Source organism: Anopheles stephensi, chromosome 2 (assembly GCF_013141755.1).
Source record: "Anopheles stephensi strain Indian chromosome 2, UCI_ANSTEP_V1.0, whole genome shotgun sequence".
Classification (NCBI taxonomy): domain Eukaryota; kingdom Metazoa; phylum Arthropoda; class Insecta; order Diptera; family Culicidae; genus Anopheles; species Anopheles stephensi.
In genome coordinates, this window is record NC_050202.1 from 58,942,814 (window position 1) to 58,962,860 (window position 20,047).

The 20,047-nt window shown below is 43.8% G+C and overlaps 2 protein-coding genes and 1 non-coding gene across 12 annotated transcripts in view; 2 read left to right on the forward strand and 1 right to left on the reverse strand.

Moving 5' to 3' along the window:
* Positions 1-14,169, forward strand: part of LOC118506412 (cardioacceleratory peptide receptor-like) — a 61,874-nt gene extending 47,705 nt beyond the window's left edge. The window contains exons 4-9 of the mRNA XM_036043491.1: positions 6,393-6,528; positions 10,758-10,955; positions 11,043-11,138; positions 11,217-11,381; positions 11,451-11,742; positions 12,362-14,169. Coding sequence (XP_035899384.1) covers positions 6,393-6,528; positions 10,758-10,955; positions 11,043-11,138; positions 11,217-11,381; positions 11,451-11,742; positions 12,362-12,614 — 1,140 coding nt within the window. The 3' untranslated portion in view covers positions 12,615-14,169. The remainder of the gene's footprint in view (positions 1-6,392; positions 6,529-10,757; positions 10,956-11,042; positions 11,139-11,216; positions 11,382-11,450; positions 11,743-12,361) is intronic.
* Positions 3,139-3,212, forward strand: Trnan-guu. The gene has a single exon. It is a non-coding gene; the product is annotated as a tRNA-Asn (tRNA).
* Positions 14,170-14,932: 763 nt separating the features above from the next.
* The window catches only part of LOC118506413 (cardioacceleratory peptide receptor-like), a 53,574-nt gene continuing 48,459 nt past the window's right edge, over positions 14,933-20,047 (reverse strand). For 9 of the 10 annotated variants that reach the window (XM_036043499.1, XM_036043497.1, XM_036043492.1 and 6 more), the window contains 6 exons: positions 19,270-19,405; positions 18,444-18,641; positions 18,201-18,296; positions 17,940-18,134; positions 17,102-17,399; positions 14,933-17,030 (listed from right to left, as the gene is read on the reverse strand). In XM_036043499.1, coding sequence (XP_035899392.1) covers positions 16,769-17,030; positions 17,102-17,399; positions 17,940-18,134; positions 18,201-18,296; positions 18,444-18,641; positions 19,270-19,405 — 1,185 coding nt within the window. In that variant the 3' untranslated portion in view covers positions 14,933-16,768. Of the gene's footprint in view, positions 17,031-17,097; positions 17,400-17,939; positions 18,135-18,200; positions 18,297-18,443; positions 18,642-19,269; positions 19,406-20,047 lie in introns of those variants that run through there. The other variant, XM_036043501.1, reaches the window with a different exon arrangement.

Here is a 20,047-nt window from a genome sequence, read left to right on the forward strand (position 1 = left end):
TATGCAATCACATGCTAACTGTTCATTTTAAATTTTATCCAAAATGCTGGAAGGGCGTTTCTTCCCTTTTTCATTGATCAGCTGGTAAGCCATCGATCAGTTTAAAATAAAAGCAATCAAATTAAGCACAAATGCTCGTATTCGGTAGAGAAAATAATTAAAATATCCACAGATTTAAAATTCACTCTAGTAATGTTGGCAAATTGATTGGAAGAACATGTATCTCACAATCTGGTCTGCACAACAAACAAACTGGTCGAGAAAGCTGTTCAAATAGATCGCTCCTTTGCTTTTGTCAATTTGTTTACCTTCTCTTACACTGGCGAGTGTCACTTCATCATGTGATCAGCAACTGTCCCGTTTGTCTAGCATCCAAACGATTGGCAAATCAGAACGCGGTAGACTCGCTTCCCGATTATGGACTACCCGAAAAGATGAAACACTTTGATAGTTTGTTCACAGAACCGTCGCCTTATTCCCAAGCCTAACCGATCGGTCATCTGATAAAGGGAAGGGAGAAGGCAACAAAAAAGGGCTACAACGATCAGCCACAATAAATCACCCGCCAGCCAAGCCAACATTTCGTGCCCTCGTAAGCACATACGACGTTGATCTACGACTTCATACCGTGTACCTGCGCTGTTGTGCTAGTTTCCGTACGCTGACGACTGTCACAGCTTCCGGCGAGCAGACAGACAACACACAGTGTGGCAACGGTAGCGACGGAATGGCCTACACACGGCATACAAATTATATCTCAATCAGCATTCGTAATGCCTTTTTCGGAAAACGGTACGGTACCGTCGTAATGATGCACCGCGCTGCCGAATAGCTGCTGACTACGCACGGGTGTGCGCTTTGCCGTTGGACGTACGGTACCAGGAAGGCCGTACAGATCGTAGATATCTCGCAGCTCGGCGGGACCGGGTCTATCTCGGCAGGACTGCCTTGCTAGCAGTTCCCTCCCCCCTCCTTTCCAGTGATCCAGTTTTGTACCGCCTTTTTGGCCCGAAAACAAAAGGCACAACGGACGACTTCCCTTGTGCCTTGGGGTTTGTGAGTGAGCTGAAGCCAACGGCAGTGCTTCGATCAAGTTTCGCCAAGTTCGGCACAAGACGATCGCGATATCGTCCAGTTGCAGCCGGACGATAAATAAACTCCCTCCCAGTGTGGTGTTTTGCAGTACAGTCCGTGGGGTCCCCCCATTTGCGGACGGCTTTTGCCAACCAAGGTCCCCGTGGTGTACAAGCTTGCAGCAAACAGTGCGAGATTTTCCGGGTGCTGCGTGTTGGTAGCACCCTGCGTGCTGCGTGCCTTCCAAAAACGGAAGCCGAGCACCCGAGTGTGATGGTTCTTAAAATTAAGACGTATATAGAAGACACCGGGCCGCGGCCGGCGAGACAGTCGAGAGTCCAGTTATTTCTTCGCAGAATAATGGCGATCCCAAGATGGGGAAGATGTGAGTTGTGGTAGACAGACTTTTGCCGGCCCGTTTGACGGTTGGTTGTATCGTTAGAGGAAACGGGGTGATTTTGTTCTGCAATGCTGAACCCACGTCAGTAAGTGTTGTCCGCTCGCTTACGGGGGCTTACGTTTGAAATGTTGACCATCTAATTACCCTGCACCGTAGACGCACAACGTCTCGCAGCCCGTGGGCTATTGCAATTTAATTAATTGTGAATAATTTCTGCAACGATGCCTGTCCACGGCGTCCCCGGGTTTGCTGTAAAATAATTTCTCTAATTCCCGAGGAATTTTGTGCGCACCGTTACACCGAGTTAAAGACAACGTTGCCGCAGTTAAAGTCACCGTTGGAGTCGCTTTCACCTATCCCCCAAGGGAGCGTGCGCTGCCGATGGTAACTCCCGGATGCCATTTAAGAACGTCGTACAGTTTGCTACAACTTGCGTCCTGCTTGCTGTCTGCTCCCGGAGAGACCGAGGCAGAGATCGGGTGAGGTGAACTCCAAGACGCACTTTTATTCATGATGTAAAGTTGTGCTGGAATTGAAAATACCTTTTGCTCCCGATTGTGCCACGGTTCGTCAAGCACGGTGAAAGAATGTACATCTGCGCGGCATTCATGCTACTGCTGCTCGGCGGAGGTGTCTGTTGAAAGGCATCAGACATAATCTTGGTGCGAGGCGTGCAATAAGTACACAGATTTGTTCGATCTATATTCAGCGACCCGTTGGCACATACCGGTAGCTAAAAATATACCACGAGGAGCCTCTTACATCGGAGCTGGTTAGTTCGCGGGCGTAAAAATACACGTACGTTACGTGTTACGTGTTTCGCCCCATTCCTACTTAACGCTCACCTCACATTTAATCATCTTTTGACATTTTAATAATTGCAACAAACGTGTGGGCCGCTGACATTGACATGGGCAGTGAGTGAGGCCGTTTATAATTGTCCAGTCAGAAGCCATTATGTTCACCCAAAAGAGTCACCCTGCACAAATATCGGTACATCAATCACGTGAACTGGGGGGAGGACCGCTCTCGGGGTCCCACTGGTGAGCGAAATGATAAAGTACATAATTTGGCAACCGCATAATTATTGCATCCGCGAACCTGAGTGGATTGGAAGCGGGGAGAAACGAGTGAAACAAAAAAAGCTTGTATAATCAACCACTCGGTGTGATTGGGGCGCGAGTTCAAGCGGGCGCATTAATTTGACAGCCATACATTGTTTAATCGCGGGCCGCCACGTGGAGCGGAATTTGTCCGCCACTGGGATGGGCCGTGACGCCAGATTAAGGCAACCGTGTGTGTGTGTGTGTGCGGCACCATGATGGGGAGTGAATTAATGCTATTAACATCAAGCAGCAGGACTATTATCAAAACATATCAGCCATCTGTTTAGCAAACATGCACTTGACACGGTGAAGCTTGCTAAAAACATTCATCACATTTAGATTGAATTTAGCTACCGGTTTTTTTTTTTTTTAAATGGCATAGCAAAAGCTGTTGTTCGAGCTCTGTTGCTACTGATGTGTGACGTGGACCGCGTGGGTCGCGCGATATCTCACGCTCACTTCGCGCTGTCATCTACACAGGTCATGACTGTGAATGTACTGATTGCGTGTGCGTTATGAAGTGGCACCAAATAGCGTTGCGCGTTTGAGGGTAGCATCGCCTTCGTGGCGCAATCGGTTAGCGCGTTCGGCTGTTAACCGAAAGGTTGGTGGTTCGAGTCCACCCGGGGGCGGTAATGCTTCTTTTTGGTATTATGTTCTGAATTATTAGTAAGTGTAAATGTTTTAATAGACACTAAAGTTATTGCTAAATTAGAGGTTTTTATTTGGAAAAATAAAATAAATTTTACTATTTTCTGTCTGATGATTTTGGCGTCAAAAAACCCAATTAGTAGTTTATGTAAACTTTTCTCAGAAAAGTAATTTTATTCCTTCCTTTTTAAATTTGGTTCCAGTTATTAACTGTTTAATTTTAAATAGAAGCCTGTTTTAGACTGCAACTTTTGCCATGGCAATTCTTTTTCTGGTGTAATTTTCGGGTGTAATTTCCTAGAAGACCCTTGTTACGCTCGTAAAAGATGCTGCATATAAAGCAAACTTTGCATGTGAGGTACGTTGGAAAAAGCAAATTCTACGAACATCATGTTAGTTTCGCAATTTATTCATGAAAATAATTTCGTGAAAGGAAATGCGTTTTGTTGAAAGTTGCACACCAACTGGAGCAAACTTTAGTTTTATCGTTTTATCGAATGAACTGCTGTTGAAGCACAGAGAGGGTTTTTGGAATCTCGTTTTTTTGGAATCTGTTAAATTGATTCTATTAATTCAATTTTCTACCATAGGGGGGTTAAAAATACTTTTTAAAATAAAACAGGGTATCCCGGAGTTATTTTTACTCTTTTCCCAGATATGTTGCCATCCGTTCGCTCCAAATTAAGATCTACTCTTTAGCTTCCTTTAGAAAGTCTCCCATCATACTCTCAGAGCTTAATTTAGTTTAGTCCTGAATAATTTAGGGTTTAAGTTTTGTTCAGCTAGAAGAAAGAAAACATTGGATCGAGAATAAATAAATATTTTTTGATTCAGTCCTGAAGCTTTTTTGACAGTTTCCCATGTATTTTCGTCTCACCGTTTTTTTTCCATTTTCCAAAAAAAAAATCAAATGCTTCATAATACATGTAAAAAAGCCTTTTTCTTCTTTTTACTTTTTACTTTACTTTACTTTACTTTACTTTACTTTTTCTTACTTCACTTTTTTTAAGTGCGATCAAGGATATAAACTATGTTCTAGTAATTGGACAACAATATAATTTCAGAGCCGTTAGCCATTTCTTCATATTTTTCAACCTACTAAACATTAATATTTAGTTAGGTAGAAATAAGGTAGAATATTTAAACTTGTAAAATAACTTTGAACGAATATTTAGGAACAATTTTCTTTTTTACGGCAGAAAAACTGCCCTTTTTCTAAGAAGGAAGAGGTGTTTAGATGATATGATAATTAAGGATATAATTTGAAAAAAATAATATATGAAAATCTGGCAAAAAAATCTTAAGAAGAAATGAAACAAGTTGTAAAACCGCAAAAAAAACTATGAAACAGCTTAAAAAATCTCCAGGCTTATTATACTGCACTTCAGTCATGTTGTACAACTTGGCGCCATCTATCGTGAAACCCCAGGAACTATTATATTTCACGAAAGCAATAATCTTTAATCATTGTAATATTCTCCTTAAAGTTTTGAGAACTTATTTATGTGATTTCTTCTACGTGGCTTTACTTTTTTTTACAACCCATTGTTTTAAGTCTCTTTTATATATTTTAGCTAAAAGTTAAAATTAAAGTTTTGCTTGCATCTATCACCATGTTGACCCTTTTCTTAACCACAAAATGAATTATCGTTAAGTAATCAAACGATACGTAAAGAAGCAAGAGTGATGCTTCCTTTCTCTCCTCACGCACACACACACACACACACACCCAGTTCATTCAACCCAGTTGTCCCAGTTTCGCAACATGCACATCCTTCAATGAACAACTTCAGTGCTCCCCCATCTGGTTGTGTGCCAGAACCCAGACCATCTACAAACAGATACGCGCTTCCAGACATAAAAATGCGTCGGCTGATAGGGCCCGGGGGTGCAGGGGTTGGGAAAGTAGAATCAATTTATTATTATCGTACCAGCGAAACTAGCGCACCAGACGCACTAATTAGCCTCGGTGGTGGTTAAGAGCGCTAAAAGTATTTGCTTCGAGGGAAGACAATTTTCCACTGACGGTCGTCGGTCCGGCAACAGCAAACGGTCCTGCGTCCTACGCGATTAACCACTTGCACAAAGTTCTTAAAGCTACCCACCGCGGTTTTTCACAAAACTTTGGGGCGAGTGGTGTGGTGTGGTGTGGTGGCTTTCGCAGGCCGGAACTTTAATTGCATCACTTTCAATTACACTGATTAAACTTTTCCTACCCGAAAAAGGAAATTGTTTCGCAGGCATGCCAGACCTACGCTGTCTTCCCTCTTCGAGCAACACGCCGGGAGAAGAGTTTCAGGACAAAAAGGTTAAGTTTCATCCTTACTTAGCCGGATGTAAAGAATGCTCGCCCGGCGTTCAAAGCGTGTGTGTGTGTGGCAAAGAAACAATATTTATAATCATTTTTACTTTGTTATTTTAAAAACTCCTTCGAGGTTAGGAAGTCAAGTGCTGGCAAAGAAAATACGCTTAAATAAAGGCAGAGCAAAGTTCATATGCGCTAGATTAAACATTCTTCTTCACAGCCTTACACCCATTCGAGGTAGAATTCATCAAACATTCCGCCGAGTCGTGTGACCTCGAGCAAACAAATGCTAATCCTTCCTACGGACTGCTGCTAATGGTAACTGTTAGAGGACACGTGAAATTTGCTACCAAAGCGACGTTCAAAACACGAGCAATAATTAATGGCGGATAAAAGGATAATAAATAAACAATTCTCAATGCTAAGAGTAACAGAAACGATTACATGTTTCTTTGAGGTTTCTTGGAAAGCTTAAGCTAATCAATCTTTTCATCTTCTTAAAGCCCCTTCATTACGTGTGTTGTTTGTGAACCTTCAGGGGCAGCAATTTCAAACCGATACACGTGTTTGTTTCTAATGAGGTTCAAATGAAAAGGGTAATATATCTGTTTTTCTGCCTTCAATTAACATTCTTTATCGAATAAACAAGCTAAAAAGAGGTAATATTACACACATTAAAATGCATAAAGTGAACGCTTGCATAAAAATCTACACGATCAACGATCGATCGCACTTAAAGCAAATTTAAATTTCATACCGTTTTGCATACTTTCAGGCGTCAATAATGTTTCATTTCAGCTTTTAATAATTTAAATTTTTTTCGCTCTCATTTGTTTTCCCTCTTCAAATTTCACAGACTGAACAGTTCGCGTTTCTGTGGGTGCTATTTACCGTGATCGTGCTGGGCAATTCGGCCGTGCTGGTAACGCTGATGCTTAACCGTACGCGCAAATCGCGAATGAATTTCTTCATCAAGCAGCTCGCCATCGCCGGTAAGTGGAAAATTAATGCAGTGTTCAATATGAGCGTTTTTTTGTTTTTGTTTTACAAAAGGCAATACTTTATAAAGTGAAAGCACAGAAACGGGGGGGGAGCAAACAAAAAACACACACAATAGCGCTTTATAGCGAACAATATAAAACGCAGCACATAGAACTTCCATCCCGGGCGGGATGTAATAATGTAGCAGAGGGAGAAATTAATTTAACAACAGCTTCAAAGATTCGATTCGCATTTCGAGCTTTTTGTTCGTTCACTCCATAACGCCGGTACTCGACACGTGACACTCGAAACTGGGAAATGAATTTCTTAATTGAATCCTTTCGTTCGCAATGGTTTAACGCTGCTGTCTCTCTGCTGATTGCTTTCGAATGAAGGGAATTGCTCTCCCTATCTATTCGGAAAATTCGGTCCGGTTTTTGGTAAAAATTTTATGAGAATTGAAACAATAATAGGAACGAGCCAACTTGTTATCATCCCTAAATTCCTCGATTACATCGTAATAAGGGCTTACAAGTTTTTTGGAAGACCTAAGTCTTAAAGCTTACAGCTAGTTCGGATCACGCAAACGCCCGTAATCCATTTACAATTGCCCTTTTTTCCTCTTATCATTCGCTTGTTTGGCAAAAAAAAATCCCTATCCTAGGGTAAGCAGCGTTCGATTGTGATCGATAAAACGCAAAAACTAGCGAAAAAAGCTAACGAAAGCTTTAAATCGTAAAAAGGACAACCAACTGTTCAAGTGCACCAAGTGCGACGCGCAACGGCTTCACGGTGAACGATTTTACTGCAGCGTTCCCAACGTTCGTTCCACCCGGCAAAATTTGGATTTTGCCGAAAGTTTTTCCCATAAAAGTGGCCCCCCGATGACAAAATGCTCGACGGACTTGCATTGAAGAGGGGGAAGGACAAGGGGAGGAAAATCATTACCAAGACGGGAACCGGGAAGGAAAATATGATACCAGCCAACCCGAACCCGAACCAACAAAAAAAAACACAGCTCGTCGACCCATTGAAGCATATCTACTTTAAACGACTCCCTTTATGCGATTTGATGTGGGTGATTTGATGCACCCACTCGCCCACTCACCACTTCCGGCAGCGCGCGTACGCGTGGAAAACGAGGTCAAACTTTTGTCATTCTACAAGTTGAATCATCTCTCACGTTACGTGTCTTGTGGCACCGCACAAACCGGAGGCGGACCAGTTCCATCCTCCGAAAAAACACAAAAATGGCCGTGTTGGAAGGAGGTTGAGGACGCATTTTCTCGCCCTCCCCGAAGCACAACAGGACAATCATCAATCCCGTAAACACCGTACCCACACGACGGAGACGACGACGACGACGATGAATATAAATTATGTGCCCTTGTTTCGACCGAACCGACCGTTCAAAGGCGAAAGTCCGCGCTGGTTGTTTGTTTGCGCTCGCTCCGCTTAATGTCCTTATGCTGCACGGTTGCGGGAGTGCGCCAGGCCACGCTGCGAAACCAGATAACAACGATACACGGAAACGATGTTCGCCTTGCGTTCGATCGAAGCGTGTTCAAAGCAAACAGGCGACCAGCCCGACCCTTGGTTTTTGAATTGGACCAAGGACTTCTCCAAGCTTTCCTGGAGGATGCAAAAATGGTCCGCTGTGCACAGGAACTCACTGGAACATAGGATAAACAAAACAACAACAAAAAACCCGATCAGGGTAAAGATGTTGTCCTTCGCTTTAATGTCCACTGGCGAAGCACTCTCGTGCTAGCCGGGATCATCACTGGAATCGATTTTCCTGATCTGTTGAACCGAAATTGAGTTTCCACGTGCTCTCGCCTTCCGTGACCGTGTGTACTGGTGTTCTTGCCCCACCGCTAACGAGCGCAAATGGTGTTCCATATTTTATGCAAACAGTAGGTAATTAAAGATAATCGTGCGCTAATGGGGAAAAAACGAAGGAGTACAATTGGAAGCAAACGACGAATGGGAGGGACAATATGTCCTTTTGACTATTTTTTTCTTCTTCTAAGGAGCAATATCTATTTAATGATGCCTATTAGAGTGCGATAATGTTTCTTAAAATGCACTTATCTGAAGGATCCTTCTTCTGTTTGTCCTTGTCTGACCGTGCTGTATTTAGGTCGAGTTTAATCAGTTTAATGACAGGTAATATGATTGTGCGGCTGGATAATATTTTCCGATCGAAGGACACTCAATAAAAAGTGGAAGGCTTTGATGTCTGAGAGGTTGTTTGAATTATTTTCAAGCGACTTCAAGTGAAAAAAGAATTAAATTCTGAATTCCCCAATCCAATTCTGAAGAATGAAAGGGGTTCATTCAAGGAAAGGAACTATAAAATTAAAGTCTTCCTTCTTCTATCGGATCGCTCACCACCGATGAATTCATCCCACCCAGTTCTAGTTTTAATTTATTTTTATCGTCAATTCTCGCTCTCAACTGAAAAATCCAAACTTTATGCGTCCGAACCACTGTTCGAAGGAAAACTTTTATTCAATTACACGCTTCCGATTACTTGGGCATCGTAAAAAAAAACCCCCCGAAGTGATAATCGAAGAAAGCTTCCTGGTATGACCTCACCAAGAATGACGTACGACCTGGTCGGGGTCGTTCGGTGCTATGGGGAGCGATCATAAATTGCGCACAGATTTATGCGAAGCTCGCTGAGCCATTACTATTTATCGCGATTTGTGTACGGCGGTAAGTAACGAGGCGGAATTTACTGCCCTGGACCAAACTTCCGGAAGCAGTAAATTGAGTACCAAAACCACGAACCATGATGACGATAGTGGGGTCAGCGTAAGATCAGGAAGGGGGGAAACGTTTAGTTTGAGCATCGAAGTTGAGTGAACTGGAGTGAAGTAATAGTTCGGGGGAAAAAACTTACTTACGCGTGTTGTGGGAAATTAAATGTTTGCTCATATTTTTCTGCCTTGATGAAGCAATTTTCTTGTGTAAATTGTTCAAATGGCAACGATATATACTTATCCTTTTATAGGCAGTTCTCTGGAAATGGTGTTTTGGAACTTTGATTTATTTTGACTCATTTTCAATGAATAATACTGTTTTATGTTATGATTTTTATGTTTATTTATGTTTTACCAATTCGCATTCTTAATAAAGCCTGTTGAAGGATCTAACGTCTTGTCCTTTGAGGCCTAGGACCAAATGTTTGAGGGCTCTTACCAGAACGAATCTGCTGACCAGGAGGAAGTCATCTAAGTCTAAGTAAACGCCTAGCGAAAATTTCATGAGAACATTTTTACAAGTCTCCGGGGCCACTACCACACCATTTTGTCGGTCGGTGACTTTCAGGGGTCAATTGACTTTCAGACTTTCCTTTCTACTTTAGTATAGGTTCCAAATACCCTCCTTGGCATAGGCTTCTTTCGACGAGGCCTCTAACAAAAGGTGCCTAATACGTAACCCTTAGTATGAGGCCAATAATATGAGGTCTTAATACGAGACCCCTAACATGAGGTTCCTAATAAAAGTCCCCTAAAACGAGGTTCCTATGTCGAAGCTCCTATTACGAGGCTCCCTCTCTACGATGTCCTTAATAAGAGGCACCTAAAACGATTCCACTAATGTTCAGGACCCATCGCGAGACACTGAATACAAGATCTCTAATACGAGTCCCATTGCACCAGGCGGCAACCTTAGATATGTCACTGATTACCAAAAAAAAAGCACTTCATTTTTAAAAGCAAACAAAAATCACCAACGTATATCTAATTCATTAGATAGTTAGTAGATTACTCCCAAATGTATGCAAATTATTGTTAAACGAATTTTAATTGCCCTTGGAAATCCTTGCAAAAAATAACTTAAAACTATTTTTTAGACTATCAAATCATTTCAAAATTAAAGCTATCGAGTGTAAAAAATCACACAGAATTTTTATTGGCGCCTAGTAGTTTGCAATTCTTTTATTTTTCAATTATTAAGGTAGAATGGCCTAGTTGCGTTTTCAGTTTTTTTATCAGAAATATTTTATTGATCGCGGTCGATTAAAAGAACCTAGATACTTTGTAAATTCTTCTTAAATTCAATATAAGAGCTATCGATTTACCTTAAATTACTAAAGCATATTCAGCGCCTTAAAATATGCAATAAACTACTATAGCTAAACGATTACATAGTAGCGCCTAAAGATATGCAGCACTCAGCGCCTACTCAACACTATAACATTTAATTTTTCTTCCTCCCATCAACACAGATCTCTGCGTCGGGTTGCTAAGCGTACTGACCGACATCATCTGGCGCATCACGGTGGTGTGGCGTGCCGGGAATGCCGCCTGTAAAGCGATCCGCTTCGTGCAGGTTTGCGTAACGTACGCGTCCACGTACGTGCTGGTGGCGCTCAGCATTGACCGTTACGATGCCATCACACACCCGATGAACTTTTCCGGATGCTGTAAGTAAAGGCTTCGTTGCGGTTTCCATTTCCCTCATTCGGTGGTAAAAATTGTAGGGTTTCTCGCCTCTTTTACTTTCGCTTCAGGGAGCCGTGCACGGAAGCTGGTGGCCGCGGCCTGGAGCTTCAGCATCCTGTTCTCCCTCCCGATAACGTACTTCTACGAGGAGCGACTAATACAGGGTAAGTAGCGAGTGGGTGGGAGAACTTTTTGCGGTACGAGTTATGATAAACCACCAATGTTGCATATGTTTTTTCCAGGTAAAATGCAGTGCTGGATTGATCTGGTTGAGGCGTGGCGATGGCAGCTGTACATGTGCTGGGTATCGGGTTCACTGTTCGTCATACCGGCGCTCATCATTTCTGCCTGTTACGCCATCATCGTACGGACGATCTGGGCAAAGGGTACCATCCTCGGGCCGATTGGTAAGTCGTTTGGTACTCATTTAAACTACAATAATTCAGAGTGATTTGACTAAGCTTATACTATTGCAGATCGTACGCACAATGGAATGGCGGACCTAGCAACACGGCGGGCCAGCTCACGAGGCATCATCCCCAGAGCAAAGGTGAAGACGGTCAAGATGACGATTGTCATAGTGATCGTGTTTGTGCTCTGCTGGTCACCGTACATCATCTTCGATCTGTTGCAGGTGTTTGGACAGATACCGCCAACGCAAACCAATGTGGCGATTGCCACCTTCATCCAAAGTCTAGCGCCGCTCAACTCGGCGGCCAATCCACTCATATACTGTCTCTTCTCGACCCAGGTGTGCCGTATGATCAAGTGAGTATTTGCTGGGCACTCAACATGATACTTTATTCGAAACCTAAGAGTCAGCAATTATTATAAAATTACATTATTAAAACGTTTAAATTTTACGTTTTCTTTAAGACCTCTTTCCCAATCAAATGAGATTCAAAATGACTTAGCTACGAGCTCTAATCCTCCTCTCTATTTAAAGAGTGGCAATGTGTTTTTAATTTAGCACACCCAAGCTCTAGCTCCAGATGCGAACAACCCATCAATGAAATACTCAGACACCGCAAAAAATAGCCTGATCCATTGCCTCCGGTTCGGGGAACGAGGCCAAAGCGATCCCGTTGATTGGATTATAACGTCTGGCAGGTGCTTACTTTACGACCATCATAATTTCGTACTTCGGCAAAAAGGGTGTTATTGATTTACGGTCGTAAAGAAATGGAGCAATCGTTCGCTGCAAGATCCGTACAAGATCCACTCACTCGTCATCTGTTTCTGTGTGGCACCGGATTCAAAAAGAAAGTCCCACACCCGATACCAGTACCGGCTTGAAGAGCATTATGGGACCGACTTTAATGTTTCCCACCGTTTTTTTTTTCATTCACCCATTTCTCATGAACTCTTATCGTTCGTTTCTTCGCAGGAGACTGCCACCATTCCGCTGGCTGTGGTCGACCAAGTGGTGCTGCAAACCGCACGATTCCGGCACACTGCCGCTCGGCAATGGGACAACCGTGAACGGGGCGGCACACGGCCGCTTCCACAACCACAACAGTAGCGATTCGATGCGAACGCTCACCACATCGCTGACCGTGTCGCGTCGGTCCTGCTTGCGGCCGGCCCGGGTTGTCATCGTAGAACGCCCAAAGACGGAACTGGCTATGTCGGAGGTGTAGACGGACGGCGTGTACTTTGTTGGAAAGCTTTGCTGATTGAAACCGACTGGCACCGGAACGCATCCTGTGATGCATGGGAGGAGGATGTACAAAAAGAGACTTAAATAGACACAAAATAAGTACATTAAGCGTATAGAATGGAAAGGAAGGAGATTCCTTAGAAGCGTCTGACGGTGGCAAAACTGAAACAAAAGCACATCATCCATTCAAGAAATGATTACACTTGCTTTGCTGTTGTAATGTGTTTAATACACCACAAAACGTCGTAAAAGGCAATGGCTGTCCGTTGCTGAAAATAGGGGTTCCCATTTTTGGTTCTCAATAGAGGCAAAACGAAATCTCAGAACAATGTTTCATAATTTATCTGTAGAAAAACAAACAGGATATGCAGGAAATTGAAAGATTCTAGCATGAACTGTAGAAAAACAGGGATAAAAATAGACAGCGAACAGAATAATCCCAAGCTTGACACGTTTTTCCGATAGAAGAGAAGAATCTGACGTCAAAATATTATTTTTGTCGCCCGTATTGCATAACTTTAGGCGTTTTACGTTGCATAATGCATTGGGAGGTGAAAAAAAATAATTCAGTCACTCGCATTGCATAATTTAAGGCGTTTTATGATGCAAAATGCATTCGGCGGTGAATTTAATTTATAAAAACCAACAAAAAATGCCTTTTGCATCATATTATAACGTCCTGGGTGCGTGTTTGCTTTCCACATACTCAACACCGGTCAACGGTAATGCCTACTAAGCGGTTCCATTAATACAGGCCCGTATCTCACACAAATGAAAACGATTAGACAAGCTCACTGAATATGGTGTGGGATTCGTTTGCCACCCGTCGCTCAAGTAAAGTAAGAGAGAGAGCCCCCGGGAATCAAAACCCGGCCCAATCCGTCTCCGAATGTGGTTAGGACCTTTGTGGTATAAGGCGGTGCCCCAAGAACGTAGATTTATGTACGCCTATTATCGTCCGTAAGTGTGTCCTTTTTGTGGTTGTATGGATGCGTGTGTCTGTGTGTGTGCGTGTTTGTTATCGTGGGTGAGTGAATGTTATGTAAATGTTATCCTCTCCGATCTGTCAGACCCCAATTCCGGTGTATCCGGTGATTAGAGAGAGAGAGAGGAAGAGTAGACAAGACGCCCGGCTAGGGAAATCTTGCCCAAAATAAACTAAAGACGTGTAATACTACCGAGAAGAAAACAGCGGTGCAATGAAAAGAAAATGGAGAAAAATGTATCACCCCAGCAGGGTGTGCGAGCGCCTTTTTGGGGGACGTACGGCCTACGGTTTTGGATGGGTTTCTGCCCTTGCGGGTGAAGCCGTCACAGGGGAATGATGTTGGTGGATCGAGTTGCATGTAAATAGCTTTCAAGTGTCATCCCAACCAACCACAGCCGTAAAGTCCTCATCGATGTTGTCTGAGATCGGATAAGCAAACAGAGCTGAATCGGAATCAAACTAACCTAAAGCCCTGCCTACCCCAACACAACGCACTAAACCATTTTTTGGAGTTTAAAGCAAATATAAGTGTAGGGAATGGATCGGTCGGTCTAAACCAAAAACACACACACACACAACCATTTTGCAAACAGCTATACATATATTTACAATAAAAACGTTGCAAGGCGGTTCGAAAGAAATGTCGAATTGGAAGGGGTGCGTTCAAGGATTTCTCGGCTGGATTGAATTTTTGAACAGACCAGCCCCGAGAAGCGAGTGTTTTACGGAAATTTGAGGCAAATTGAATGTACCGATATAGGCAGAGATAACTGTGCTGACGTTTGCCGAATTCCGAACCCAATCGCGAACATCAATCAAGTGAAGGAGTTCATCGAACTCAGGCGCCGGGCCGGAAATGATACCGAAAGCCGACGCATCCACTAGGGAAAGTCGAGAAAGAAATGAATGGGTTCGAATTTCTCGTAAACCGGGGTCCACATATTCAGACGACAAGGAATGACAAAAAGGGAGGTTCACGCTTTTCGGAGGAGGAGCTCTTCTTCCTTTTGGTTTTATTTTTCCCTGCATTAAGATAATGCGAAGCGAATCCAAATCCCCCCTTCGAAGAATGATGATGTCTTGCCGCGTGGATGGTATAAATATATGAATGGGATAAAGTTAGAGAACGTTAGAAGACGCAGGACGCTGATGTATTCGATAGCTCGCAGCAGTGTACGGTGGACATTTCACACACATAGCTGTACCGAGATGGTCCGAAGAGGTGCTCGATGTCTTATTGTTACTGTACTAAGGAACCAAATAAAGGCAAATCTGTTTTCTCATTATCAAAGTTGGGTTTCCTCTTGTGGTTTGGTTGTTTTGTATTATGTATATATATTTCATTTATTGTTTGTATATATTTATCATCAACAGGTATACAAGAATGTTTTCCGTTTTTACAATTCTACAACGATCGCGGGTTTTGTTTACGTTTGTACAAAAATTAGGATATTAAAGCATCATCAGTCGTAATGGAGCAGAAGAGTAGAGAGAGTTACGTCCAGATTGTGGGCGCCTAAAGGTATGCAATGTAACGGTTTTCAATTCTACAGCCGGTGAGAGCTTTCGGGCGCACAAAGTAAAGGGGAGTAATAAAGTGTCTCCTGGAGAGCATTAAAAGTATTTATGAATCGTTAAATTGCATACTTTCAGGCGTGGGGAAACATTTCTACACATTGCACAAATGGAATTAAATCGCGGTGGAACTGGTACACTTTTTGCGTGATGTGGCGCAATCGAAACAAAACTTATCGTTTGATTGCAAAATTAATCAAAAACATTTACTTATCGAATTTCGCTACCGGGCGTAGGTAAAAGGGATTCTACATATAAATGCTCAGATGATATTCGTTCGTTTTGCTTTTTTGAAGGACATACCTACAGTGTTCAGGAAGGATGAGACACATAAAGCTCTCCTTACAAGTTCTAGACTCGAAGATCGACCTGTGGCACGTTCGTTTTTGAACCATTCTGTTCGCTGTACATATTTCCTCCGCTAAACCCTTACAGGCCTACCAAAACGAAACAAATAAAAAAATTACCAGAATAGCTTACTTTCAATGTGGCACGGTAACGAACAGAAACTATTTCTAAATACCCATTTTCATCCTCTTAAAAAGGAAATCAAAACATTTAGGGCTGTGCGTGTGTGTTGTTAAAATTATTTCGATTCCATTTGAGTTCTAAAGCCTTTCGAAAACGATTCACATACCTCACGTACACATCACATCGCACCTTTACCTTTTTCTCTATCAACCTTATGTTAAAAGATTTTCCTTTTCTTTTTGCTTAACAAATACCTAAAGCTAATCAAAGCACATTGATCGATTTATCATCGTGTCACGACAAAATGGCTACCGTGAACTGCGCTTGCACTCAAGGGTTTAACCCCCAAACGACAGGGCTGCACGGTACAAATTACATTTTATCCTCTCATCTGTTGTTCTGATCTCCCAAGAAGATGGTTTTACGGGGTGGAATTTTGTTCCCCAGAGCTGCAAAACCCTGGTGACACACGTCCTGCTAACAAGCTGCCGAAAAACCAAGCAAATTTTATCATGCACTTTGCACTACACATTTTGCAGACTGTTTCCACCTTACTTTAGCTAGCGGGACGCCTACAGGTATGCAATTTGCATAACACAATGCCTGGTTTACGAGCTGCTTCACGGCGTATTAGTCTCCTTTTTCGAACATGACACCCTCCATGGGGTTTTGCTCCCGGTAGACGGTTTAAAATTCCACCCCGAAAACATTATTACAAAGCCCACCTCCATAAAACTGGGCTCGCTGGCGCGTGTTCTTCGTTGTTTGCTGTTGCTTGCTCTTTGGGAAAAGTTGGGGTGAAAGGTTTTGTGTTATCGCTATATCGCACATCCTGACTAGATAAAACACTGACTGGCACCCAGCCACACGGATCTGCCCAACACGGATGGATGGCAGACGGTGGCAGATGGGTTGAGATCCTTCCGCAAAAAAAAACCAAACCGACACCGAACCCGCATCAGTTAAGTTGTCTCTGTCTAAGCAAGGCGTTGGTGGAGAGCGGTCTTGTGCACGAGGAATATTTTGCCCTCGGTATCGAGATAGACCTGCGTGGCACCGGGCGGTGGCCCACTTGCCAGCCCACTCCCCACCACCCCTCGCTACACGAGCAGGCGGCCAGTCGCTCCACCCGCAGCAGCAGCAGCACCGTTCGTGCCGCGCGTTGAAATGGTTGTAGCGGTCGACCGGCGAGTCGACACGGTCAGCGAGGTGGTCAACGTTCGCATCGAGCTGCTGCTGTGCTGGTTGCGCAGGTTGCGATTTCCGTTCGAGGTCGTACCGCAGCGGCCCCGTTCCGAGCGGTCCTCCTCGCTGGCACAGCAAAACGGTGACGAGAGCAGCCATCGGAATGGTGGAAGTCTTCTGCAAATAGAAGTGTGTGCAAAATTATTTGAAAAGTAAGCCAACTACACCACGGCAAGCATCATACTCACTTCAGTGTGCGCACAAAGTGCGTGGAAAAGAGACAATAGATCAGTGGGTTGGCGGCCGAGTTGAGTGGCGCCAGGCTTTGGATGAAGGTGGCGATCGCGATGTTGGTTTGCGTCTTCGGTATCTGCTCGAACACCTGCAGCAGATCGAAGACGATGTACGGTGACCAGCAGAGCACAAACACGATCACTATGACGATCGTCATCTTGACCGTCTTCACTTTGGCCCTGGGGATGATGCCCCGTGAGCTGGCCCGTCGGCTCGCGAGCTCCGCACAGCCTCCATTGCGAAGAGGGCGATCTGGGGAGGAAAAAACATACAATGAGTTTAACAGATAATTCTTTTAATCAATTTTTATTTATTATTGATCTCAATTATTGACCCGTTCAATTTAACCTTGCAGTGTTTCAAACCTTAGATATTCTTAAATGCTTTCAGGTTCTTTGTTAGCTCGTAGCAGCACGTCCCGTAAATAAACCATTAAAATGGGTCAAAAATATGGACGGCCTAATACGAGCAATCTCTTTTTGTTGCCAGTTGCCCTGCAATACTCTAAACTTCATCGTCCAATTTCATCAAAATTGAATTCAAAATAAATATTGATGCATCCCATTTTATACCCAAAAAAAAAACGGAGCTATATAATCCTTTTGAAGCACGACGGTCCATACGTCCGCATCGTGAAGAAGAAAAAAAACCCTGGCTGTGTACGCTCCTCAAACTCATCTTGTGGTAGAAAATTGAGTTCGTACTATAAATTGGATTACACGGGTCCACCACCTCAATGCATCACCGAACGAGCCTACGGACGTACCCAGCGTCGCCCCCCCGCCTACTTACGTTTTGCTCCGTGTACACCCGTCCCAACCGGAGCGGGCCCTAGCATCGAACCCTTGCTCCAAATCGTCCGTATGATGATGACGTAGCATGCCGAAATGATGAACGCCGGAATGACGAAGAGTGAGGCCGCTACCCAGCACATGTACACCTGCCACCGGAACGGATCACCGAGATCGATCCAGCACTGCACCTGATCTGTGTATCAACAAACGGTGGTTAAACGTAAAGCGAACGATACGGTGAAACGCGCCCCATACTCACTCTGTATGATGCGCTCCTCGTACAGGTAAAACATTGGCGACGAAAAGGCGGCACTGAAGCCCCATGCAGCGGCTACCAGTCGGCGGGCACGCTTCCCTACACAGCCCGATGGAGACGCCCAGTCGTGCATGCGAATAACGAAATGGAAAAAAAAAAACGCGAGTGGTGTTAGATAGGTGTAGGCGATGGGAAATAAAAATAAACCGAACGGCAAATAAAAACCTATTTTCACACAGTACTTACAGCAGCCGGAGAAATTCATCGGATGCGTGATGGCATCGTACCGGTCGATGCTAAGGGCCACCAGCACGTACGTCGATGCGTACGTCACCCACACCTGGACGAAGCGGATCAGCTTGCAGGCGACATTGCCGGCCAACCAGGAGATCGTTATCCGCTGCACAATGTCCGTCAGCACGCTTAGCAGCCCGACGCTCAGATCTGCCAGGGAAGGGCGAAGGTGAACAGAAGACAGCAAATAAACGACCGTCCGTCAAGCGGGATTGTGGTCACTCGGATCGGGACAATCGTAAGCGATCGGTTTGCCCCCGCACAAACACTGCACTGCAATTAATTCTTGTGACACCTTGTGTGGTGGTAAATAGTGTGCGTGGCATTCAGGGGCATTCAATCGATGATGTTTTGATTTATGTAGCGCATATTTACTATGCGTGTTTGTAAAATAAATACACGTGTGTGTGTTTGTGGTTTTTCTTCTATCTGATTGTTGACACGTGCTTTTGTTATGGAAAAGTAAACATTTCAGTTTGAAGTGATGCTGTCACGGGTGACAGGTTTGAGAAAAATATACAACTCATGTAGTAATCTAATATTAGAACACTTGACATATTTTTTTAGTTCATTCAAAATATGCTGGACTTCTTCTCATGTAATGGAATTTTCCAACCACTCACGGCAATGTTTCGAATGAGAAGGAAAACATTAAAAATCCAATGTTAAATTTTCCAAACATTTAATTAAATTTTGAATACAATTAAGAAAGCTTTGCAAAGGCGATGGAACCACATTAGGACGGGTTTAACTTGAAAATCATAAATTTTAAACTCACCTGCAATAGCAAGCTGTTTGATGAAAAAGTTCATCCTCGATTTGCGGTTTTTGTTAAGAAACAGCGTCACCAGCACGGCCGTATTGCCAAGCACGATCACTACAAATAATATCCATAATACTGCAAATTGCTCAGTCTGAAACGAAAGTGGAAAGAAGAGCGAAAAAGTGAGACACAACAAGCAAAAGCGGGAAAATTCTCAAATCCGACAGTGAATGCCATTATTTGGCACAGGGACGCGGTTCATTAACTTTCACCGTAGCACGTTGTTTTTCGTTTCTGTGGCTACCATTTGTCTGCCGAGCGGACCGAGAACCGCACAGCGTCACAACCGATCGTACCATACCGATCCATCATGCCAAGCCGTCCCGTGGTGAAAAGTGTTTCCACCACCGGCGATGGTTCTGCCCCTGCTGGGAAAGAAATTTGACCACCGTCAGCACGCTTGCCGACCCGAGTCCCTCGTGGCGGACGATAATCAAGTCCGGTGTAGCTCACGTTTCACGGCAGGTTCACTTAAACCGGCTCGCATCCCAAAACCGTCAAACGTCAAGCAGTGCAACCTGTTCTTCGATACTTTGATTGGGGCGTGTGCGTTTTGAATGAATGCGACCGTGATGTTATTTTCCCTTAAGAACCGTCTGTCGTGTCGTTTTGGTCGGTATGAGGTGTCAAACATTTTTCTTTGGGAAAACCTTTTTATTTTAAGTATGTCGTGTGAGTTTCGAGCGGTGAGTGGCGTCAAAGAGCAACAACAGTACGTTGATTGCTGACCAGT